Source organism: Strongylocentrotus purpuratus, unplaced genomic scaffold (assembly GCF_000002235.5).
Source record: "Strongylocentrotus purpuratus isolate Spur 01 unplaced genomic scaffold, Spur_5.0 spur5_scaffold_20, whole genome shotgun sequence".
NCBI classification, from domain to species: Eukaryota; Metazoa; Echinodermata; class Echinoidea; order Camarodonta; family Strongylocentrotidae; genus Strongylocentrotus; species Strongylocentrotus purpuratus.
In genome coordinates, this window is record NW_022145606.1 from 45,258,861 (window position 1) to 45,286,445 (window position 27,585).

Consider the following 27,585-nt stretch of genomic DNA (forward strand, 5'->3'; position numbering starts at 1 on the left):
CATAAGGGTAGGAAGGGTGAGGAAGCAGGGGGGTGGGGTAGGGGTTTAACCCCCCCCCCCCCCTTTGACTGCCAAGTAAAAATGTGATGTGCATAGAAAAGTGCCATCATGTGTCCAAATCCAACATTAGATGCCAGGAAACCATCACTTAAGGGGCTTCAAAATAGGAACAACAAAAAAATTGCTACGCTGCTCGTGGACGATGCTCCACATCGTATTTGGGTTAAAGTTAACCCCCCCCCCCCTTTAGCAAAAAGCTAGATCCGCCCCTGGGAGGGAGTGGGAGAGAGAGAGACGCACATAATGAGTAGGAATGAGAGGGAGAGAGAGAAAAAAGGAGATATGGGCGGGAGAGAGGGAGTTTGGATGGAGTAGGAGAGAGTATTGGGGGGGGGCACTAGGATTATAAATACAAAAAGCTTAGAATAGCGGAAATTAAGATTGTGGGAAAGATAGATAGAGGAGAGGGGTATGTGAACCAAGGAAAATATCTTTATTGTATTGGAAGAAGAAAAAAGTATATAACGTGTTTGAATGAGTGCAATAAGCGACTGATAATCCTTGCTGAAATATCGCATCATTATTATATATATATATATTTTATTTCTACATAACACATAATTATATATAAACCACTACCCTGTGTATCTTAAAATTAAAATTCTGTTTTTACAAAACGTATTTTGAATAATATTCTGACGGCGGACCATTTTATATTTTTCTTTTTTCAAAGTCATCGACATCTATCAAACTAAAATTACTTTACCTCGAATCATTAAAAAAAAAGGTTGTTTTGGAATATTTTGTTATTTCTTTCAATTCAATACTTTCAATATACTGTTCTGGCATGGTGAGGGCCCCGTCGGCCGTCTTACAAAGATATGATCGCAACTTATTTGATTATTTTATCGATGATCGCAATTCGCAAATCTGTAGATAGAGACTCGGTGCAAACTTGATTGGAGGACTTGCGATTGGTTTGGATCAATCGCGATTAACACTTTGTAATCCGGGTCCATGCAGCTATAGGCCTATCAGCTATGGACGGGGCTGGGCGGGGGTCGGAGAGGGGCTCCCGCCCCCACCCCCTTTATAAAGAAAATTTCATGCATCACATTTTAAACACAGAAGAAGAAAAAAAAATCGCTCAAATCGAAAACGCATATTGGGATGGATAAAGTGATGGGGGGGGGGGGGGGGGGCTTCATAACGATGATAGATAAGAGATATATAGATCTAGGAGAAAGGGGTACGAATTAGTGATTAGAATTAGGTGCCTATTCATGCAGTGGGAGAAAGGGGATGCATATTCCATCACTTTGCCACCAAAATCATGCATTCTAAACCCCTAACAACTGGATGATGTTGTTATGAGATAAATACCGACCTCACAACAAACGATAATTAAATGGCTATTAATTATTCACATATCACAGCCCTCGATCGCACATCTTTGGTCGACCTTTGACCTGAACCCTGGGCTCTCGTCGTAAACAGCATGCCACGCGCGCGACGAGCAGACTACTCAGGTGTACGTGTACTGCTAATCTCCACACTGCACTGCCACACCGTTCATCATCACTTCAAATATCTATTATTTCTTCATTCAGGTGAGTTAACTCGAAGATCTGAATTCTGTAACTGTAAGCATGATTTAATCCTAAGATTCGTACTATGCAGACTTGCACTTGTACAACTAAATTATCTAAAAATCTGCATGACACCTAGACTAGAATAGATCTAGCGGAGCGCTGCAAACAAATGCACACACGAATAGTCAATACATAGGTCTACACAAAACACAGATGCACGCTAAAACAATGAACACGATGTGGCTGATCGGCAAGTTTGACAGAGTCTAGACTTACAATTTTAATGTTTAAATTATTCTTTTTAACATCGGTAAGTTATTTTTTTTTTGTATTTTACTGTAATTTAGGTGTCACTAAAGAGCACAGTGCCTATTTTTAGTGAAATTAGTTGAGTTTTGTACAGTTGTGTTTGAATTAGCCTAGAATAATGTTGAGAATTTTTTAATACACAGCCAGGATAGTAAGTAGTAGGCCTACTATGAAGGGGTGACCAAAGTTCGCGGACATTTTAGAACATATTACAAAATGTGATATTCGAACTACGATTTCTCATATTCTACACAAATTTATTGATTTCAATTATAACCAAAGGGACGGCGAAGTTTTTAACTACAGATTAGTTCAACTAGAAAATTTTATCGTCGAAGGATTTCGGAGATATCGCGATCTAAAAATTCGATGTCCGATCGTTCGTGCACGCTGCATCTAAAAAAGTCATAAAAACAACGAGACCTAACTTCACGCACGAAGGTTTACAGTTGATTTATCAAAAAGTGTGATCCATCAAAAATAAGGTAATATCATAATTTGCAAGGCAAGATATCATACAATCAGTTAGTACCACTCTTTACTTACAATTTTGAGGAAATCTGCTCTCAAATTGAAGATTTTCAGACCCTTATCGGTAAGTTGATCATTTTTCGGAACGGACGCAAAATATTGCAAAATTTGCCGATCTTTTGTCAATATTTTCACAATTTCGTACCCAATTCCAAAGAAAATTTCACTTCTGGGTAATTTTATGTTCCTCTTTCCATTGGTGATATCAGATTTTCGTAATCTTACTGATTTTTTGAGATAGCGAACTTAGGTCACGCGCGAACTTTGGTCACACCACCATACCTAATGCAGAGCTGCCAAGTCTCCCGGATCCTGCGGGAGACTCCCGGATTTTGACCCAATATCCCGTTTTCCCGACCCCATGCAAAAATCTCCCGGATTTCCAGATTTTAAGTTGTATTATTTTCATAAACGACTGTTTCACAAGACTAGCATGTTGAGTTCGTACGTACGTATACAAACACACGGCAATTCTGTAATATGAATTTTCCTGTTATCCAGTCGTCGAATATAAATTTACCGTGATATCGTACTTTATTTAACAGCGTAATAAATGAGAGTTACGCCGAACGACTGGCGGGCTAATCTAACAAACCATTGGGAACATGTGATAATGTGAGTGGTGTTTGTGTGATAGCAATTCGCCTGCTTGCTCTGCCGGGCGGCTTCCTCGCCGGCCCCCGTAGCGTCCCGGTACGTTGGTGCCGGTTTCCGATCGGTCGCGTCAGAGCAGCCAGAAGTTGCACTGATACAACAAGCAGACTTTGTCTGCTGCGATCGGCCCAAAAAACTGCACATTTCAACATCAGTTTTTGGATGGATTTGGGGACTTTTGCGATGTGATTTTTAAGTGGATTATCATTTGATACCAACATGGCAGTGTTACTGCAGAGTGGATTTTGAAGCCGACTTTTTTTTTCTGATCTCCTTTGCCGTTGGGAACGCATCGATATAACTTGCATCTTCCGAAGGCGTAAGTCAACTTTGTCCAAAACAAGGCTGTATTTTGCTCTCTGTTTGAGTATTAAAATATCATCCAGGACAATGTCGAAGTCGAAATATTATCAGAAATATAAAGATGACTACCACTTGGAATGGCCTTGTGTTGGGAAATCTACGAAAGGCGAATACTACGCATTTTGTACAGTTTGCGGCGCAGATATCTCCATCAAGAGTGGGGGAAGAAATGATGTATTTCGCCACATCACATCTGACAAACACAAGCAAACCGCGAAAGCAAGGGGCAATACAAAAGGAATACAGAGCTTTTTCAGGTTAGTATGAACAGTTCTTAGATTTGTAAAATCGAGAAATAGTCTACCCCTCTATACCATAGACCTGAGTTCATTTCGTCAGTAGTTGGGGACCTCATTAATCTCCCTAAAACTTAGACTTACTCATAAACACGTGTGCGGGACTTGAAGGGTGGATTTTCTCACGATTTTATGTTTTTATTTGAAATACTAATCTGCACGTTGACTGTTTTATGCCAGTATCATGAACTTTAATAGTTTGTTAGGTTACACACATTGCAAGACAATAGCATCATTTTTATGAATTACTTCCTCAAATACAGTAACAAGATCTTTGATGACATCAACCTACTCCTACAGAGAGAAGAACCCTGCATTCACATTCTTAATAAGCAGCTTAATAAAACCTTCCAAGATATGCTTGTTAGATTCGTGCAGCCAACAGTGATTGTTGAATGTTCTGATGTCAAGAAAGTGCAGTATGGTAAGAGAGATTGCCAGAAGTCAGATAAAGATCTAATGATTGGAAAAGATGCCAAGGAATACCTGGAGAGTACAACAAGCCCAGAAGATGATTCTCCCCTTCGTCTTACAGATGCTGATTTGACATACTTCTACTTGTCGGTGAGGAAGTATTATGAATCAGCATGTGACTATGCCTTGAAAACCTGGCCACTAGATGTTAAGTTCCTTAAGGAGGCTGAAGTGATTGATGTCAGTTCCAGAAGAGATGTGTCATTTTCATCTGTGCAATACTTTGTTGAAAAGTACCCTTGCATTTTGAACAGACAATCAGAGAATGGAGACCTGGACAAGCTTGAGCTGGAATTTGCACAATACCAGGTTGAAGACTTTTCAGGGGAACCAGAGATCCTGAACAAAAACTTGAGAATAGACAAGAAATGGTCTGCAATTTCAAAGATGGAGGATGGCAATGGCTCAAAGAAATACACACTTCTGAGCAAAGTGATGAAATCTTTGCTTGTGATACCACATTCCAATGCTTCATGTGAAAGAGTTTTTAGCATTGTTAGGAAGAACAAAACTGATTTCAGGGGATCAATGAATTTGAAAACACTTCAAGCACTCCTAACAGAGAAAATTGCCAACACAGATGTCCCATGCTACCAAAGGGAGTATAGCAAGGACCTCCTTAGCAAACTCAAGCAAGCAACCTACCAGTCACTTCAAGGAAAACCCTCAAGCACACCCCAGTCCTTGCCTTCCACAAGTACATCCCCCATTTCACAATAGAGGTAACAGGAGTTCATAGTCTGAAATATGATGTGAAGTTCATATGTTATCAATTGTATGCAAATAAAATGTGCCATATCAAAGCCTTCCATTTTGAGAAATCATTGAAAAAATGTGTTCTAAAAGGGTTTCAAAGAGGCTTAAAACCAAGAGCTTTTGGGGGCCTGCCCCCTGCCCCCCCCCCCCCCACCAGGGGCACTAAAAGGCCATTCTTGGTTCCCGCCAACAATGAAGTCGTTCGATGCTGCTCTCTCAGAAATCTCCCTGATTACCCAAATCAAATGTTGGCAGCTCTGCTAATGCAGCGCGCAGCTATGTGTGCACGACATACATTGGATATAGGCCTAGGTCTACTGCACACGAGGCCTACAGCAAAGCATAGAGTCATAAAGGTAACCCGACACATGCTCCGGCGACAATTGCTCCGCAACAGTTGTTCCGCCGACATCCCGCCGACAGTTGCTCCACCTACAAATAATTGCTCCGCCGACACTTGCTTTGCCGACAATTTGCTCCGCCGACAATATTTCTTTCATGGGTTATTTTTTGTTTTTGTTTTATTGTTGTTATTCAGGGACATAGCCAGCATTTTGAGGAGAGAGAATGGGAGATGCGTTTTAATTCCCCGATCAGTAGACACTGATGGAAGAAAAAGAAGTGATTAACCTTTGCGAAAGACGCAATCCTTTTTTGGGGGGGGGGGGGGAAGGGAGCAGGTGCAGAAGCTTTTAAGTAATATATAAACTTTTCACAATAATGAGTATCTAACAGAGTTTTCTTGCTGCGGGACGTGTCGGGCACATTCATAGTTAAGGCGATGTCAATTTCATTTTTAGCGAGCGGGCGGTTTTAAGCTTATTTTACATTGAATAGCATCTACCTGCCTTCGACCCTTCTTCGTCTGACTTACTGGTACAAATGAAGGTCAGAAATCTACAGAATTTACATTTTTGGATATCATTGTTGAAGCAAAAATTATTATCTAAAGATCATAATGGTGAGAGCAACCAGTGGCATGAATGACCTGCCATTGTTAAGTCCAACTTAAATTTGATCTTAGAATTAGTCTTTGTGAAACACCCCCCTGGGTCCTGTTTCACAAAGCCTTTTTTCAATGACAAATGACTAAAATCAGTGACAAATCTGATAACCAATCAGAAGCGAAGATTTCAAAAGCTTAAATAACAAAAACTGTCATTTGTCACTGATGACAAGTTTTGTGAGACACCCCCCTGGTCTAACTCAAAAGACTATTATTAGACTCCTTTTCCGCCTTTTCCTCCCCACAGGTAACGCCCTATTGCCACCATGCCTCTACCAGCAAATGATGATTATTCAGCCGTCCAGGCTTACTTCACAGCTAAGGAATGGGCAGAGACGAGCGACTATGAGAAACTTCGTCTCAAGAACATCAAAGAAAACTATGAGATGTTGCTTGAAGTTGGTATGTAGTCATCCATCGGAAACAAGATCACAAGGATCTAAAGCCTTTTCGACCAATATTCTAGTAATTCCTTTTTTGTTGTTGATTTGATTTGATTTGAATCGATATAGTTCGATTTTACTTCATAATTCTCGTTCGAGAATATATGAGAGCCCGCCCGCGCATGCGCAATCATTATCGTTCCGCATATTTTACTAGTGCGTTCACTAGTATTTTCGTAGCGCAAATCCTTCGAAATCTTCGCAATCGCAAAGTTATTCGGATTTTTTTGGACATTTATACTTCCATTCATAAATGCTCCAAGATACTTTATTTTTTATTTCTTTTATAAAATAACTATTGATTTGAACTTTACATCAAATCATCTTGATGGTGAGAGAACATTTTAAGAATATATCAAATTTAAAACTTAGATTTCTTGAATATTGAACCCTTTGCGGCTTTTTATCTAGAATAGCTAAATTGTATATGGTGATTGAAATTCATAATACTTGTTTCCATAATTATCAGTCTATATTTTTGCTCTTGCTTTGTTTTATTTTGTATTGTACTTTTTATTGTTTATCCAGTTGCCCATTTTTTCACAATGTATAAAAAAAATAGAATAAATAATAAATAAAATGTGTTTTATATGCAGGACTACAGGTCGACAGTCCCCCGGATTTCATGCGACCTCGTCGTGGAAGAAAGAAACAGATCGTAGAGGAGAGTGATAGCAAGGATGAGGAGTGGAAGCAGAAGAAGGCCAAGAAAAAGTCAATAGGTTGGTCTAAGTTTCTCTGTCTAAATTTTACATGTAACACCATAGCAAACACATTTTAAACAAGCAAGCGTAGTGAGCGAGCTTTGGGGGACATTGCTCTTAGTCACTTGAAATTAGGGGCACGTTTAATGATGAGAGGAAAAGAGGACACTTATCGAAAGGGTAAAGACACTTATTTGAAAATGAGGCATTTTTAAAAGGTGGAAACGGGAAGGGGCACTTGTCAAAGTAAAAGGGGCACTTTTGGGGTACTTGAAAAAGTGGGGGAGTCACTGTGCCCCCACCCTCCCCCCCCCCCCAGAGCGCCGCCTCTGAGGCATTGATCCACATTTCTAGTCCCTCGGAGAGGAGTTAAAGCCGTCGGTCAATGGTTGTTTACTTACAAGCATATACATGATTTCGTAGCAGTCAGGTCAAACAATCGTTGATTATCACTTTATATTGAATCTTAATAATACATAAGATTTGTAAGGCGCCAAGTCCACTTGAAAATCAAATGCTCAAGGCCTCTTGATGAATTTAGAGAACATTTCAAGAACATACCAAATTTCAAACATATCTTCAGACCTGCCAACCTCTGGAGTTCAAAAACTGTATTCTTTAGTGTTAAAAGTTGTATTTTACTGACAAAAGTTGTATTCTTGAAAATAAACACGGATTGTTACGCGGATCAATGCCTCTTACAGTTTCTACCTACAGGAAGAATTTTTTTTATTGATCATTGGTTGAATATGCATTATTTTGTCATGACTGGTGTGTTCGATGAACCAATAAACATCCCCAAATTGCCTATGTAAGATGCTTGTAGGATACTTTACAGGACAGAATGGACGTTTTGCCATTGAAAATGGCAGACGCACACACAAAATATTAATATTAAAAAAAAAAAATAATAAAAAATTGTTTTTTTTTTTTTTTTTTTTTTTTAAATCGTATTTTATTAAGGAAAATCGTACTGTCGTATTTGCTTCTAAAAATCGTACTGGTTGGCAGGTCTGTATCTTTTCAACGCAGGCATACAGGTCAGTCCCTCAGAGTTCATGCGTCCTCGTCATGGAAGAAAGAAACAGATCGTAGAGGAGAGTGATAGTGAGAATGAGGAGTGCAAGCAGAAGAAGGCCAAGAAAAGATCAAGAGGTTGGTCTAAGTTTCCCTGTCTAAATTTTAACACCGTAGCAAACACATTTTAAACAGAGTGAAATTGCTTTGTATAAAACTAATTGATTGACATAGAAATTCTTTATCAAATTATGTATAATGTACATTCAGCATTGCATTCATAAATCAGGAGAAAAATAGAGAGAAAGAGGAAAGTCACCTAAAACTATAAACAAGACCAAATAACCATTGTTTTATCTCTTTATAGGGTTAATGATATTTCCACATGTTTTGTACAAAAATCACTAAAAATTAGCAATGTTGGAGCTGACAAGACAAAAGATTACATGACTTTGTAACGGTAGGTCAGTTTTAAAAAAAAATTGATTTAAAGGATGTGCAAGACTCAAAATAAAAATAGTCACCAACTGACGGGGCATCATGCATCCTTACGCGTTCCCCAACAATCGGGAAAATGGCAGAGGTTGCCGGGTGGGCCATAATGGATCTGGACAGAGGGGGCCGGGTGGGCCATAATGGATCTGGATATAGGGGGCCGGGTAGGCCATAATGGATCTGGACAGAGGGACCGGGTGGGTCATAATGGATCTGGATAAAGGGGGCTGGGTGGGCCATAATGGATCTGGATACAGGGGGCTGGGTGGTCCATAATGGATCTGGATAGAGGGGGCTGGGTGGTCCATAATGGATCTGGATAGAGAGGGACCGGGTGGGCAATAATGGATCTGAATAGAGGGGGCCGGGTGGGCCATAATGGATCTGGATAGAGGGGGCTGGGTGGTCCATAATGGATCTGGATAAAGGGGGCTGGGTGGTCCATAAAGGATCTGGATAGAGGGGGCCGGGTGGGCCATAAAGGATCTGGATAGAGAGGGCTGGGTGGGCCATAATTGATCTGGATAGAGGGGGCCGGGTGGGCCATAATGGATCTGGATAGAGGGACCGGGTGGGCCATAATGGATCTGGATAAAGGGGGCTGGGTGGGCCATAATGGATCTGGATACAGGGGGCTGGGTGGTCCATAATGGATCTGGATAGAGGGGGCTGGGTGGTCCATAATGGATCTGGATAGAGAGGGACCGGGTGGGCAATAATGGATCTGAATAGAGGGGGCCGGGTGGGCCATAATGGATCTGGATAGAGGGGGCTGGGTGGTCCATAATGGATCTGGATAAAGGGGGCTGGGTGGTCCATAAAGGATCTGGATAGAGGGGGCCGGGTGGGCCATAAAGGATCTGGATAGAGGGGGCTGGGTGGGCCATAATGGATCTGGATAGAGGGGGCCGAGTGGGCCATAAAGGATCTGGATAGAGGGGGCCGGGTGGGCCATAATGGATCTGGATAGAGGGGGCTGGGTGGTCCATAATGGATCTGGATAGAGGGGGCCGAGTGGGCCATAAAGGATCTGGATAGAGAGGGACCGGGTGGGCCATAAAGGATCTGGATAGAGGGGGCCGGGTGGGCCATAAAGGATCTGGATAGAGGGGGCTGGGTGGACCATAATGGATCTGGATAGAGGGGGCCGAGTGGGCCATAAAGTATCTGGATAGAGGGGGCCGGGTGGTCCATAATGAATCTGGATAGAGGGGGCCGGGTGGGCCATAAATGATCTGGATAGAGGGAGCCGGGTGGGCCATAATGGATCTGGATAGAGGGGGCCGGGTGGGCCATAATGGATCTGGATAGAAGGGGCTGGGTGGGCCATAATGGATCTGGATAGAGGGGGCCGGGTTGGCCATAATGGATCTGGATAGAGGGGGCTGGGTGGGCCATAATGGATCTGGATAGAGGGGGCTGGGTGGGCCATAATGGATCTGGATAGAGGGGGCCGGGTTGGCCATAATGGATCTGGATAGAGGGGGCCGGGTGGTCCATAATGGATCTGGATAAAGGGGGCTGGGTGGGCCATAATGGATCTGGATAGAGGGGGCCGGGTTGGCCATAATGGATCTGGATAGACATTAACTGTTTCTTGTATTGTGTCTTACTAGTTACAACTTCCCCAACCAAAGCACTGACAGTATTAACTGAAATGGCATGAACAGATAAACTTAAGGGAAACAACTGAAAAAAACTTGACATATTGTGTAGTCATTGTCAGGCTATCCCACAATAACTGAAGTGTATTATTGTGTTATTTGTTTGTAATGGGATTCAAGAGGGATGACAGACAAAAAAATATGTGAAGTTATAGGACAGACGGATTCATGCCAGGGCTGGCAGTTAACAACAACAAAATAAAACTAGAAATTTAATTCGTCATGGGGACGAATTAGGTGGTCTGTCTTCACTTCTTATGATAGATTTCAGAATGGGAGAAGTTATATAGACATGTAAACAATGATGATGATCATGTTGATAATGGTCATGATGATGGTGATGATGATAATGGCGATGATGACGATGATAATGATGATTATGATGATGATGATCATCATCATGATGATGTTGATGAGGATGATTATCATCATTATGATAATGATGATGATCATAATCATGAGCGTGATTCTGACTTCTTATCGGAAAAGTGAGGGGTGATTTAGATAACATATAGTCTCAGCGACAACATAATAAAATTTGGGAGAAAAACTGTTGAATAACAACCGAGATACTGGTCAAAACACATTGTCATGCAGAATCAAGTTTTGAAAAAATTGACCTTCCATAGACATAACACGCAAATATGACAAATTATGCATTGTCGCCTTTAATCGAATATTTCACTGTGATGACGTCATCCAAATGAAAAATAAATGACATATTTCTAGTAGGAAATTATCTCAGCTACAACATAATCAAAATCCGGAAGAAAATCGATCACCGATAAGCGAGATAATCTCAATTAAACAAAGATAAAAATGACGTCATCAACAAAATACATTTTTTAAGTTTAGATGCCAATATGAAGACTTTGTTTCACTTTGTACGAGTCAGGGTGGTATTAGGAACTTTTAGATTTGCGTGGACTGATACGTGTGACGTCCATTCAAGGCAGTGTTTTAAAAGGATGTCGATCGTAGCAATCCACGTAGTCGTCGTGCAAATTTAAAAGTCCCTATTAAATCATATCTCCAACTCATGCTTTTTCCAACCATGATATAGAAATTGGGGGTCGACGGACTATCTGAAGAGCTATTTCGATTTTTAAAATGGCATGTTTTTGATCAAATGTACATTATATTGCCCATAGCAGCACGCGCGGATTTTGAACTTTGACGCGCGCTCACGGCCTTATGAAAGGTCAAGAGTGACTGAAATTCATGTAAATTGTCAATTACGGTAAGAGGAATCCAAATCATGTAAAAAAAGAATGAATTTGACCTTTTCCGCGCGCTGTAAGCGCGCACAGCGCGCGCAGGGACACGTACACACAGAAAATTTTGAAATGCTTAAAATGATCTGATTCGTACTCTTGTTTAACAGTTAAGTGATTTTGAGCAATTTTAAATTTTGACGCACGCGTTTGCGCGCATCATGACCTTTGTTTGATGAGAATCGGGACTGAGTGCGTAACAGCAGCTCTCATCCCCTCTCAAGTGCTATCTCTTTTATATTGAACCTACTGCATGTTATCCAATTATCCTGGAACTACATCTTTTATTTAACTCAAGAATTCTACAGGACCGTTTTGGGGAAAGAATTCACCCTTGTTTTAGCAACAGATATGGAACTTTGAAAATGGGATCTGCCATGTTGAGTATGTGAAAGCTGTAGCCATTTTCTACCCAGGAAGTTATTGATCACTCAAGCGGACCCTGCTAGCCAGACTGATAATGCCAGGATCAAACTTCACAATGAAGGCTTTGTGTTTTTTGTGTGTTGTTCTTTTGACAGCCACCAACCTATTCATTGGTGGGGTACATGAGAACTTGCTTCTAAGAAGCCCTGTTGTTAGGAAGCCATATGCTATCGATGTTAATACCAAATCCAAGAGCATCTTCTGTTGTAGAAGAATTGCATACTACAGCAACAGTGACTGCACATTTAGGTTAGAACTTTTGAAATCAGGCGATATTCAATCTAACCCTGGTCCTGATGCTGGAAAGGAAATATCAGCAAATTATTCTTGTGCTATAGCCCCTCGAACATCACCACACCAGTGTTCTCCTAACTCAGGACCTTATAAACGTCAAACCCTTTTGGATATTCAAAGCCATGTTAATTATCGGTTAGAAAACAAAGTTTGGGCAAATATCAAATCTATTGAAATAAATGCAAGACCGAAAATTAAACGAGGTCACAAAGGAGGCAGGAATAGACGCACAAAATGTGTAACTGTAGAACGCCCCTTCGACAAGTAGTGGTTTACAGGCCGCAGAGAACTCAGAACCATCAACAGACAGCGTCTTTATTCATTCATGAGTTTTCATCATATTTGGAGCTCCTTGTGTCTGATCCAAGTAGACTTTTAATCACTGGCGATTTCAATTTTCATGTGGATGATGAGCAGAATAGGGAGGCCTAAGCATTCATGGAGCTGATCAGTTCTTTCGACTTAGTACAACATGTCGCAGGTTCTACTCACGAACGGGGGCATACACTAGACTTGGTCTTGTCACGTGCTTCGGATGACCTTGTCAGCAATGTAGCAACCACAGAATACTTACCATCCGATCATGCTGCTGTCACCTGTTCACTGAGCACGAGAAAACCAGATCCTGTCAAGCTACGAATTACCACACGTAAAATAGATGCGATTGATGTTGACACATTTTGTAGGGACATTCTTGAGTCAGAATTGTATACTCATCCTTCTTCTGACTTAAACACTCTAGTAAATCAGCATGATCATGTTCTTAGAGATCTTTTGGATAAGCATGCTCCCCTCCTGTCGAAGGAAATAACCTGTCGACCTAATGCACCTTGGTATAATGATGAACTACGAAAAGCTAAACAAAACCTGAGACGTTTAGAACATAAAAAACGATCTTCTGGGCTTGAGGTTGATAATCAGAACTTTAAGTTTTTTAGTAGCCAGTACTGTCTGTACGAGAAGCTAAGAAAAACTTTCACGTCAGCAAGTTCAGAGATTGTGATTACCGTGATCTTTTCAAGAAAGTTCAGAAATTATGTGATGCTAATCAAACCATGGTGCTCCCTTCCACTGATTCCGATGAGTTGCTTGCTGAGCGTTTCTCCAAATTTTTCAAAGAGAAGATAAGCCGCATCATTGATAAATTGCATACAGCTTCATCAGCCTCTGCAGACTCACCTTCAGATGACCAACATGCTGACCAACGATCTAGTGTTGCATTTGTGAAGTTCACTCCAATTTCAGTGCAGCAGGCAATTAAACTCGTTGCTGATTCTCCGTCATCTACTTGTGTACTTGATCCAATCTCCACTCATCTTCTAAAACGGTGCAAGAGTGTGATCGGTCCAATTATTGCACAGATCATCAATCTATCGTTTGATCAGGGACTGTTTCCTGATTCCTTGAAACATTCCCAAGTCAAGCCACTTTTGAAGAATAGTAAATTGGATGCTGATGACCTGAATTGTTATAGACCGATTGCTAATTTGAAATTCATCTCTAAAGCTCTTGAACGTGCAGCAGCCTCACAGATACAGTGTTATCTGGCAGCGAAAAACTTGAATTCTATCATGCAGTCCGCATATTGGAAAAATCACAGTTGTGAGACAGTTTTGCTGAAGGTTTGCAATGATCTCCTCCTTGCCTTGGACTGTGGTCAAGAAGCAGTTCCGCTGATGTTAGACTATTCAGCAGCCTTTGACACGTTGTCCCATAGCATCTTACTCCTTCGGCTGCGGAACAGATTTGGATTCAGTAGTGCTGCTTTTGATTGGATTGAATCATATATTAAGGGTCGTTCTCATTTTTTCGTCATTAGAGGGAAGATGTTGGCTAATCAAGAACTGCTACGTGGAGTGCCACAGGGCTCGGTGTTGGGCCCTATTCTTTTTACTTTGTACTCCTCTCCCCTTGAAGATATCATTAAGGCACATGGATTTGGTCACGCTATCTATGCTGATGACACCCAGGTGTATGCTATAGTGAATCGTGATGACTGGCCTAACGTGATTCCCAGATTAGAGGCGTGCCTGCAGGAGATATTATCATGTTCATCGGAAAATGGCCTGTCAATTAATGAGGGGAAAACAGAATTAATACACTTGGCTTCTCGACATCGAACAAGAAGTTTGCTCCCTCCTCTCATTTTCAGCCAGCAAGGTGTGCTCGGAACCTTGGGGTTGTGATAGATAATCAATTAGCAATGTCAATTCACATTAGCAAAATATGCCGTAATGCTGCTTATGGACTATATAAGATAGGAAAAATAAGGCCTTACCTTGATCAGGATACAACAGAAAGACTTGTCCATGATTTTGTAATTAGCCATATTGATAGCTGTAATGGTTTATTGTACGGTCTTCCTGATACACTGATTTGTAGACTGCAGCGAATACAAAATTCTGCTGCCAGGCTCATTACTAGAACACATTCACGAGAATCAGTTTCCCTCATACTTCGTAATTTACATTGGCTTCCAGTTAAATATAGATTAATATTTAAACTTCTTGTAATAGCATTCAAATGTCAGCATAAATTGGCTCCTCTCTACTTACAACAGCTTCTCAATGAGTATCATCCAATTAGGCAGTTTTGTTCTAGTTCAAGACGGTTGTTTGTCCCCCTTACCGTATACAATATCATATGGGCATAGAGCATTTCAATATGCAGTCCTTCAACTATGGAACAAACTTCCTATTAATATCAAAGAATGTTCTTTTGATATATTCAAGCCTCTGTTAAAGTCTTACCTTTTTCAAATGTAATTTTGTACCATTCTTTATACAATATAATGTATTATACATGTACATGTAGTTTCAGTTTGGATATTCATCATGCTATTATGTTCTTATCATTTCATTTCTTCTGTACTCACTTCTTGAATTGTTTCTATTTTCACAGCGCTTAGAGAGTTCATTGTAATTTGCGCTATATAAAAACTGAGTAGTATTATTGTTATTATTATTTGTTTAACCTTTGATGACACGACCTGTTGACCCTTGACCTGAAGTATATGTGATATAAATATGAATGAACTTTGAGTACGCATCATGAAGATATGATGGATAATGTGATTTCACAAAATGGCGCCTGAATGACGTCACAATAATTTGATGACCTTGAAAATGTTCCTGTCACGTCTCGTGACAATGACCTATGATTGTGCTAAAATTGAAAGAAAGTAACACAACCGATCGTTATCCTCGGAACAAGAAAAGGGGAGAAATAAAAATAAAGAATAACTAGAAATTTAATTCGTCAGGGGGACGAATTAGGTGGTCTGTCTTCACTTTTTATGATAGATTTGAGAATGGGAGAAATTATATAGACATATAAGAGACATATAAGCAATGATGATGATGATGATCATGATAGTAATGGTGATGATGATGATGATGATAGTGTTAATGATGTTGATTATAATCTTATCGTTAAAATGAGGGATAATTTAGATAACATATAGGGTGCGTTTATCAAGGCTTGCCACTAGATATGTACATATCGTACCCCACTATCATACCCCACTATACGATCGTGATTTGCGGGATGTCGCGTTTATCGTCCCTTCATGATTCAAAATAAAGGCCTTGTGTCTGCCCAACTGTTTTGACCAGGGTAGCAGACAGTTTCTCGGAGGTCAACTTCACACACATGCTTGTACACAACACCTGGGTGGTCCTATTTGTATGTGAGGTTCAAAACAACTTTACGTTTATCGATGTCTCAGAAACGTGATTTTTTTTTGCGTCTTTAGATATGCCCATATCTAAAGCCCTTTAAAAAAAAGGCTTTGCGTTTATCAACTTCTAAATTTGCCTGAAAGACGTTTGAGAAACTGATTCTAGCCAAAAATTAGTCTCAGCTACAACATACTAACATTTGGGAGAAAACTGTTGAATAACAACCAAGATACTGGTCAAAACACATTGTCATGCAGATTCATGTTTTGAAAAAACTGACCTTCCATAGACATAACACGCAAATATGACAAATTATGCATTGCCGCCTTCAATTGAATATTTCACTATGATGACGTCATCCAAATGAATAATAAATTATTTCTTGTAGAGAATTATATCAGCTACAACATATCAAAATCTTGGAGAAAATTGATCACCATTAAGCGAGATAATCTCAATTAAACAAAGACAAAAATGACTTCATCAACAAAATACTTTTTTTTTAGTTTAGATGCCAATATGATGACTTTGTTTCACTTTGTACGAGTCAAGGTGGTATGAAATCATATCTCCAACTCATGCTTTTTCCAACCATGATATAAAAATTGGGGGTCGACAGACTATCTGAAGAGCTATTACGATTTTTAAAATGGCATGTTTTTGATCAAATGTGCATTATATTGCCCATAGCAGCACGCGCGGATTTTGAACTTTGACCCGCGCTCATGGCCTTATAAAAGGTCAAGAATGAATGAAATTAATAAATTACGGTAAGAGGAATTTGAGCGCGCAGGACGCGCGAGGGGACACATACGGACGGAAAATTTTGAAATGCTTAAAATGATCTGATTCATACTCTCGTTTAATAGTTAAGTGATTTTGAGCATTTTTAAATTTTGACGCGCGCATTCACGCGTGTCATGACCTTTATTTGATCTTTGATGACATGACCTGTTGACCCTTGACCTTCAGTATATGTGATATAAATATGAATGACCTTTGATGACGCGTCATGAAGATATGATGGATAATATGATTTCACAAAATGGCGCCTGGTTGACGTCATGAAGATTTGATGACCTTGAAAATGTTCCTGTCACGTCTCATGACAATGACCTATGACTGCCAAAATTGAAAGAAATTAACACAACCGATCGTGAGTTATCCTCGGAACAAAAAAGGGGGAGAAATAAAAATAAAGAATAAATAAATAAATAAATAAATAAATAAAGAGGAAGAAAGAAAATTCTGACGAAATCATTCCGCTTCTTTTAGCAAGGCATCTCAAGTACAAGCATGGACACTATGGTATTGTCCCAAAGGCAGATGCATCAAAGGAAGACATTCTACAGTTCATCAAAGGAGAAATCAGATGTAGTAAATCAAGAATTATGCAAAACGGGAAAAAAACCTATGTTTGTGATCAATGTGGTATAGCATTTAATCAAGCCGGTAATCTCACAACACATAAACGCATCCATACAGGTGAGAAGCCCTATGTTTGTGATCAATGTGGTATAGCATTTAATCAAGCCGGTAATCTCACAAACCATGAACGCATCCATACAGGTGAGAAGCCCTTTGTATTTGATCAATGTGGTAAGGCATTTAATCTAGAACCTAATCTCACAAAACATAGACGCATCCATACGGGTGAGAAGCCCTATGTACATGTATGTGATCAATGTGGTAAGGCATTTAATCAAGCTAGTGGTCTCACAAAACATAAATGCATCCATACAGGTGAGAAGCCCTATGTATGTGATCAATGTGGTAAGGCATTTAATCATGCTTGTACTCTCACAACACATAGACGCATTCATACAGGTGAGAAGCCCTATGTATGTGATCAATGTGGTATGGCATTTAATCGAGCCAGTAATCTCACAACGCATAAACGCATCCATACAGGTGAGAAGCCCTATCTTTGTGATCAATGTGGTAAGACATTTAATCGAGCTAGTGATCTTACAACACATAGACGCATCCATACAGGTGAGAAGCCCTATGTATGTGATCAATGTGGTAAGGCATTTGATCAAAAAAGTAACCTCACAAAACATAAACGAATCCATACAGGTGAGAAGCCCCATGTATGTGATCAATGTGGTAAGGCATTTAATCAAGCTAGTGATCTCACAAAACATAAACGCATCCATACAGGTGAGAAGCCCCATGTATGTGTTCAATGTGGTAAGGCCTTTAATCAAGCTCGCTATCTCACAAAACATAAACACATCCATACAGGTGAGAAGCCCTATGTATGTGATCAATGTGGTAAGGCATTTAATCAAGCTGGCTATCTCACAAAACATAAACGCATCCATACAGGTGAGAAGCCCCATGTATGTGATCAATGTGGTATGGCATTTAATCGAACCGGTAATCTCACAACGCATAATAAACGCATCCATACAGGTGAGAAGCCCTATCTTTGTGATCAATGTGGCAAGGCATTTGATCAAAAAAGTAACCTCACAAAACATAAACGAATCCATACAGGCGAGAAGCCCTATGTATGTGATCGATGTGGTATGGCATTTAATCAAATAAATAGTCTCACATCACATAAACGTATCCATACAGGTGAGAAGCCCTTTGTATGTGATCAGTGTGGTAAGGCATTTAATCATGCTTGTACTCTCACAACACATAGACGCATCCATACAGGTGAGAAGCCTTATGCATGTGATCAATGTGGCAAGGCATTTAATAAAGCTGGCTATCTCACAACACATAAACGCATCCATACAGGTGAGAAACCCTATGTATGTGATCAATGTGGTAAGGCATTTAATCAAGCTGGTGATCTCACGAAACATAAACGCATCCATAAAGGTGAGAAGCCCTATCTTTGTGATCATTGTGGAAAGACATTTAATCAAGCTAGTGATCTCACAAAACATAAACGCATCCATACAGGTGAAAAGCCCTATGTATGTGATCAATGTGGTAAGGCATGTAATCAAGGTAGTGATCTCACAAAACATATACGCATCCATACAGGTGAGAAGCCCTATGTATGTGATCAGTGTGGTAAGGCATTTAATCAAGCTAGTGATCTCACAAAACATAAACACATCCATACAGGTGAGAAGCCCCATGTATGTGTTCAATGTGGTAAGGCATTTAATCAAAAAATTCATCTCACAAGACATAAACGCATCCATACGGGTGATAAACCCTATGTATGTAATAAATGTGGCAAGGCATTTGATCAAAAAATTAACCTCGCAAAGCATAAACGCAACCATAAAGGTGAGAAGCCCTATGTATGTGATCAATGTGGTAAGGCATTTAATCAAAAACATGTTCTCACGAAACATAAATGCATCCATACAGGTGAGAAGCCCTATGTATGTGATCAATGTGGTAAGGCATTTAATCAAATAGGTCATCTCACAAGACATAAACGCATCCATACGGGTGAGAAACCCTATGTATGTGATCAATGTGGTAAGGCATTTAATGAAGCTGGTGATCTCACAAGACATGAACGCATCCATACAGGTGAGAAGCCCTATGTATGTGATCAATGTGGTAAGGCATTTAATCAAGAACATGTCCTCACAACACATAAACGAATCCATACAAGTGAGAAGCCATATGTATGTGATCAATGTGGTAAGGCATTTAATAAAAAAAATAGTCTCACAGCACATAAACGTATCCATTCAGGTGAGAAGCCATATGTTTGTGATCAATGTAGTAAGGCATTTAATCATATAAATAGTCTCACATCACATAAACGTATCCATACAGGTGAGAAGCCCTTTGTATGTGATCAGTGTGGTAGGGCATTTAATCGTGAAGATGGTTTCATAAGACATAAACGCATCCATACAGGTGAGAAGCCCTTTGTTCGTGATCAGTGTGGTAACGCATTTAATCAAGCTAATGATCTCAAGAAACATAAGCGCATCCATACAGGAGAGAAGCCTCATGTTTGTGATCAATGTGGTAAGGCATTTAATCAAGAACATGTCCTCACAACACATAAACGAATCCATACAAGTGAGAAGCCATATGTATGTGATCAATGTGGTAAGGCATTTAATAAAAAAAATAGTCTCACAGCACATAAACGTATCCATACAGGTGAGAAGCTCTTTTTATGTGATCAGTGTGGTAAGGCATCTAGTGATTTGTCAACTTTACGTCAACATAAAAAGAAATTTAAAGGACAGTGTTCTCAGTGCAATAAAAATCTTGAACCAAAATCAAAATGCAACGATAAATTAAATGAAATACAGAATGAATCAAGAAAATGTTCATCGAATGGGAAGGCATCTGTTGAAGAATAAAAACGATGAAAAAATACTGATTAAAATGGTACAAAATAAAGTGTAAATAATGATTTTTGAAGCTGTAATTTGCAAAACATTTAAAAACAATTTTGGTTATGTAATGTACAAAGAAATATGACCTGACTAAAGTCTAAATGATATGAAAAATGACATTTATTGCACCATTTATACTGAATAGATTTATACAACTTTATTTAACTGATATGAATAGCCCAGTTAATTGTCTACCTTTGTGTATATCTATATGGCTGCCTTTATCTAAGAAGTTCCTTCTTTCAATTGTGATTGTGTTGATTGTCACGTCACTACAGATGTTGAAAGTTTCAAACAATGTCGCCCAATTCAGTCTGTATTGTATCAAAATGCCATATTCATTATGATGCTACTCTATGAACAGGGCTTTAAAGATAAAGACCAGTTCTGGTCATGCGATTGCATTGTGAAAGAAACGTTGTGGAATCGATCAGAAAAGGTTGATCATCTATAAGTATTGGTGTGTACTGCAAGGTTCTGGAATCATCAAAATGATAAGAAATTTGGCCCAGTCTTGGTAAAGTTAAGAGCACTGTGCACAGAAAGATGTATATGGGACTACGCAACACGTGCAAGATATCTATCAGGTCCAAATAGATATAATAATTTACCAAATATATCAACTAGAAGGCGGTTTCTCTGCAAAATTACACATGATTGGTAATTAAGAGCTTCCATTTCCTTTTTTGAGAGGGGGCGTTTCCAAAACTGGTCTTTACCTTTTATACTATGCACTCAGGAAATTCCAATCTGAAATGCTAATTCAAATATGTGTATGGACAATCTAATAAAATACAATGCATAACATTGTACTGGATGTCTGAAAGTGGTTGGTTGTTAATAATGTTGTACATTAACAGCAACACATTCTGATCATTCTAATAAGAAACCAACAAGCTTGTTGATATCTTAATTAATTTCTTTGTTATGATCCAGGCTATATTAATAGTTAGCATCGTAGGAAGGTGAATTTCATTTCTTACTTTGTCTTCATAAAAAGTGCTTTGTGTAGAAAGCTGATTATGTAGTACATGTACGTGTATTAATTACTGCTATTATTTGAAAATTTTGTATGTGACAGTTTTTATTTGACTTGATTTGAATTTATTTCCATATTTCACAAATATATTTGAACAAGTGATTATACAATAACAAACAAACAATACATTCAAAAACGAAATACAATTAAGTGAATAAATTGAAGACTAAAGTACAATAAAATATTAAGTAATCAACAATTCGTTTGTAATTAACATAACATGTAGTATGGGGAACCAAAAAGAAGCAATTCGTAAAAATATTTGGTTCCCAGGGGTAATTGTGTCTAATCAATATTAATCAAGAAAAATGTAATGAAAGAAAACGAAACACAGTAAGAAAGAAAAAAAAAATTGACATTGTGGTCAACTGTTCTTTAACGATAGGGCCTATTATACAGTGTGAGTAAAAAAAAGTTTACACCTAGAAAGTTGCTAATTATTTTTAAAATCGTCTATGAACAGTGATTTATTATACATCTTATGAAAGAGGGTTTGATCCCAAGTCATTTGGTATCTTTTTTGTATGGTATGTAAACTATGTATCCACGTGGATGAACAGGAGTGCAAAAATCGACTTGCGCCAAAGTTGCTTATGTGATGTTTGGATAAAACAATTGGGATTTGAGTATTAATTTGGTCTTTGCAGATCCAAATAACATTCCTAACAAAATTTATCATGCCACACATATCAAATATCGAATATCAAATATCAACGAACCATTCGTGCGCGTGTGTGTGTGATTTGCTCCTACAAAAAGCATATGCACAGCATTTCATTTGATACATTCAATTCATTCTCTCACGCCGCTAATCCCAACATAATACATACTGTACGTAGGCATCACTTTGGCGCAAGTCGATTTTTGCACTTTCGCAAACAATGATATGATATGTTTCATACTTGAATTGTTGTTCGAATGTTGGTTGTTGTTCATGGAAATGTATAGATATGATGTTTGTTATGTGCTGTTTTGTCATATTGAAGATTTTATTGGATTTTCACGACTTGTTTTTGTAGATGACTTTTATTAAATTGGATGTATTGCTTGTATTGCCATATTAGAACATAGGCTTGAATGGTTATGATAGTACGTTCCCGGAGACTATATAATAGTGACCGAGAGTAGAGAGAGATATATGCACATAAATTACGAGAAGGAAGAGTGAAGGAGGGGGAGCTAGGAAGAGAGAAAGGGAGGGAGTGTGATTGGGGGATATAATTTGTAAGAGATCGGACGGGAGAGAGGGAGTTTGGATGGAGTCGGCGAGAGAGAGAGTATGGGGGGGGGGGGTCGGAGGCGCGAGGATTATGAATTCAAACAGCTTAGAATATCGGAGATCAAGATTGTGGGGAAAAAGCGAGAGAGTGAACCAAGGAAATAACTTTATTAATAAAATATGAATTAGCTAGTGCAATAATAGCGACTTTCAAATCTTCCTTGCTGAAATAACGCATTTATATATATAAGTCTATATCATTTTACATAGGCGCCAGAAGCGGGGGGCAGAAGCTACAAGGGACATCTGGCCCCTACCGTAAATGAAAGGGGGGGGGGGACAAAACGAGTACCCCCCCCCCCCCCCCCCCCCCCCCCCCGAAAAAAAGCAATAAGGACTAAAAATGTTTATATTTGTTAACCAAAAAGAATATAATTATGAAACCTGAACTGAATCACAAACAAATGATGTGGTAAGGCATTTACTCAAGCTGGTGATCTCAAGAAACATAAACGTATCCATACAGGTGAGAGGCCCTACTACTGAGTCAGCACATGTGCCTCCGAACTCCTTTGTTTTTATCATTGCAATAATTTGTTTTTTTTGCACTGTAAATGTGTTATGATCCAATGTTATGCTCTGTATGTCATTTGAAAGAAAGACGAATAAAATCTTATCTTATCTTATCTTATCTAATTCACCAGTATCGCTATTTATTAGGACTGTAGGGTCCCCTCTCAGCCGTATAAAACATGATGAATAGATATTTGTGACTACCTAAGAATTAATTATATTATTTTAAAAAAATGGCGTATTGACCTTTAGCACTGTACTACATATACCGTGTCAGTATTTGAATACATGAATAGTCAAAACACTCACAACACAGAAATGCACACAATAATGCCGATGCGGCTGATCGGGAAGTTTGACAGTAGATCTAGACTCACAATTTGAATTTTTTAATTATTCTTTCTAACTTCGGTAAAGTTGAAATATTGTATTTTACTGCTATTTAGGTGTCATCAATTGTCACTCAACTGATTTCGAGTGAAATCAGTTGAGTCTTGTACAATATCAATGGTGTGTGAAATGTTGAGAATCGACAATAGCACAGCTTTTAGTACACAGCCAGGATGTGTGACTGTCACTGTGTGCAACCGATTCAAGACTTGCCGCTGACGAAATGATGAGCGCCTGTTATTTGATCCGATTTCGCACAGAATTTAAATGTCAAAATCAGGCTTTTTAGACTTTTTCCCAGTGCAAAGCCACACACTCTCGAGCTCTCAGGCCTGTCTAGTTATGAACGTCATGCAATGCATGACCATGAAATTGAACTGTTTCAAGGTTTTTCAAAGCTTATCTTACGATTGTTAGTCTAGTACTAGCTAGTGTAGAATGAATCTCCAACTTTATCTTTGGTCTGGAGCAAATCTCCTGTTTTATGTTAAGGTTGGAAGATGTGTGAGTTGGCTTGTACTGGTTGTTGTACATGTATTACTATTACTATTGATAATTGCTTATATATTAAACCACTCCAGTAAAGCATAGGGACTTCTTCTTCCTGAAAAGTGCAGGCTTCATGAAATGAAGATTAACGCACTGTCGATGCTATTATTATGCTAATGCGTATTGACCTCTAGCGCTGAATGATTTTTCGATTTTCCCTTTTGGATTGTCTTTCACCATTATGGTTGGATAATTTAAAAAAATCAACTAGACCTACTCAGAAGAGCACATTTCAAATTTCAAGGCTCACCGATGTTTCAAAAGATACTCCTTTTTGAGTACAGACCTCTTTACAGAGTATTATCGTACTATACTGGGGGTGTGTGCAGGTGGACCACTACACCAGGGTTTCCCCCTACTCTTATACGAATAGTGCAGTGGGTTCTTAATGTGCAAAGGTAGTGAATCTTCTACACAGGGCCTCCATTTAACGTCCTATCCGAGGGAGGGACGGAGTGTTTTCCACTTGACATAACCTGCGTCTATGAACAAGGGAAGGGGCACGTTAACACATAACGCAGGCTTCAGTCATCCGCCTGGGTGGGAGTCGAACCCGGGATCTTTGGTTCGACAGACGGACGCTTAACCGACTGAGCCAACTCGCCTCCTTAAGTTCACTTCAGAAGTCTATCCAAAATTTGACCCGAAACTCCGGCATGGAGATACCCTACTCCAACATACCCAAAATGAAATTAATATTCATCAAGATCATGATTTAAAAGTCGATATGTTTTTACCTGTTTCGTGTCAATTTTCTTATCTTTTTCAGAGTATTTTCCTAAAAACAAAGACTTATAATATGCACTTTCTCTTGGGATTCACGGCAAACTGAAGCACAATACTGTCCCGACGGTCGGTGTGTGCACGTGCATGTGTTAAGTTAGCGACTGTAATCTTAGTTATAAGACAAATTAATATGTGAAGTTATAGGACAGACATATTCATTCCAGGGTTGGCTGTTAACAACAACAATTAAACTATAAGATGAAAATCTCAATCATTTTGATAAGGATAAGTTGGGAATAAACTAAATCAATTTGTGCATATTTTTATTTCAGACAGGAGAAAGGAGAAACCCCAACCAGCCACTAGACAGTCTAGATACCCGAAGAGAGCAGTGAGCCGCAAGTCTTACAACAAAGAACATGTTCCTGATGGTTAGCATACAGCTCTGTAATAAATTTGTATTCTAATGAACCATGTAACCAGGGGCGTCGCTAGAAATTTTTCAGTGGGGGGGGGGGGGGGCTGTAGAGGCCATCACAGGCCTACCGACATTATACATCTTGCTAAGTTTAAACTTCTGCATTCATTGGATATAGTACATGAGGATCGAGCGAGAATAGTGACACAGCTGACCCGACACAGCAACATATCTATGCGTATCTTTCTTGCTCCCTTGACGAGATTACTCCACCCAACAACCCCCTCTCTCTCTTAACCCCCCCCCTCTCTCTCTCTTACCCCCCCCCCCCCCCCCTCTTTCCTCTCTTTCATCCCCCCATTTCTTTTTGTCTCATTTTCTCTTTCTTTCCTTTTTTTTCCTTTTCTCCTTTTCTTTTGTTTCTTTCTTTTCTTTCTTTTCTGTCTTTTAATTCTTCTCTTTCTTTTCCTTTTTTTTTTGGCCTCTTTTTTCTCTTTCTTTTTCCTCTTCTCTTTTTCCTTTTTTTTCCTATCTTTTCCTTTCTTTCCCTTTCCTTTTTTTCTTTTCTTTTCTTGTTCTTTCTCTCTCATTTTTTCCCCTCCCCCTTTTCTCATTTTACCAGACGGCAGCACAATTTTACCAACAAATGCCTGATGGGGGGGGGGGGGGGGGGGGGGGGGGGTGTTCCAACCCCGACACCCCCTCTAGCGACGCCCCTGCATGTAACATCAATCAAATAACAATCCCTTTTTGTTTTTGTTAAATTTGAATAATATTTTGCCTTTTGTGACGTTTCATGAAATCAGTAAACATAATATTTAATGATATTGTGAGAAGTTGACAATATTTATGCACAGTCAATGTGATGTAAAATATTCTAAATAAAAGAGTTCTTGTTGTTATTTTCAACCTCATTCAAAACAAATTACTGTGTATTCCATCAGATCACATGTAATGAATATTGTCTGCATAACTTTGAATCTGATGGAGATGAATTCATTAAAATGATTATAACAATGTGAACCTGTTTGTCATTCTCAATAGATTCTGGAGTCTATAGATGTGAGTACTGTGGATCACTCTATGCCATTCCTCTTGTTTTAGCGAAGCATCTCAAGTACAAACATGGACACTATGGTATCGTCCCGCCAGCAGGTGCACCAAAGAAAGACATTCTACAGTTCATCAAAGGAGAAATCAGAAGTACTAAAAAAAATATGTATGTAATCACTGTGGCAAGGCATTTGATCAAGCTGGTGATCTCACAAAACATAAACGTATCCATACTGGTGAGAAACCCTATAAGCGCGATCAATGTGGTATTAAGGCATTAAATCAACTTGAAGCTGGTGATCTCAGAACAGGTAAATGCATCCATACAGGTGAGAACCCCTATGTATGTGATCAATGTGGTAAGGCATTTAATCAAGCTAGTGATCTCACAAGACATGTACGCATCCATACAGGTGAGAAGCCCTATGCATGTGATCAATGTGGTAAGGCATTTAACAATGCAGGTAATCTTACAAGACATGTACGCAACCATACAGGTGAGAAGCCCTTTGTATGTGATCAATGTGGTAAGGCATTTAATCAAGAACATGGTCTCACAAGACATGTACGCATCCATACAGGTGAGAAGCCCTATGCATGTGATCAGTGTGGTAAGGCATTTAGTCAAGTTCATGTTCTGACAACACATAAACGTATCCATACAGGTGAGAAGCCATTTATATGTGATCAATGTGGCAAGGCATTTGATCAAACGAATAATCTCACAAAACATAAACGAATCCATACAGGTGAGAAACCTTATGCATGTGATCAATGCAGTAAGGTTTTTGGTTATAAAAGTAATCTCATAACACATAAACGTATCCATACAGGTGAGAAGCCATTTATATGTGATCAATGTGGTAAGGCATTTACTCAAGCTGGTGATCTCAAGAAACATAAACGTATCCATACAGGTGAGAGGCCCTATGTACATGTATGTGATCAATGTGGTAAGGCATGTTATCAAGCTAGTGATCTCAAGAAACATATGCGCATGCATACGGGTGAGAAGCCATTTATATGTGATCAATGTGGTAAGGCATATGGTGAGTCATCAACATTAAGTAAACACAAAAAGAAATGTAAATGAAATACAGAATCAATGAAGGAAAATGGTGCTCAATGTTCATCAAATAGGAAGGCTTCCCTTGTAGCAGTCTTACACTTGGTTTTCTCTTGTAGCCGTTATACTTTTTTTTTCTCTTTTGGCAATTTAAACGCTTGGTTTTTGCTTGTAGACATTTTACGCTTTGATCATCTCTTGTAACCCTTAAACTCTTGTTTTTTCTCTTGTAGC

The 27,585-nt window shown here is 39.2% G+C and overlaps 1 protein-coding gene across 5 annotated transcripts; it reads left to right on the forward strand.

Annotated features, from left to right (window-relative positions):
- Positions 1-1,540: 1,540 nt before the first annotated feature.
- Positions 1,541-26,675, forward strand: LOC100892554 (probable histone-lysine N-methyltransferase PRDM7). 5 transcript variants are annotated; one of them, XM_030993462.1, is made up of 6 exons: positions 1,541-1,610; positions 6,229-6,383; positions 7,021-7,146; positions 8,140-8,283; positions 25,147-25,245; positions 26,277-26,675. In XM_030993462.1, exons 2-6 carry the CDS (start codon positions 6,248-6,250, stop codon positions 26,564-26,566), a joined length of 795 nt encoding a protein of 264 aa, XP_030849322.1. In that variant the 5' UTR covers positions 1,541-1,610; positions 6,229-6,247; the 3' UTR covers positions 26,567-26,675. The 5 variants fall into 5 exon arrangements, with proteins under 5 accessions (XP_030849322.1, XP_030849324.1, XP_030849326.1 ...); XM_030993464.1 differs by having other exon boundaries at positions 8,161-8,283; XM_030993466.1 differs by having other exon boundaries at positions 25,151-25,245; positions 26,277-26,389.
- Positions 26,676-27,585: the final 910 nt, after the last annotated feature.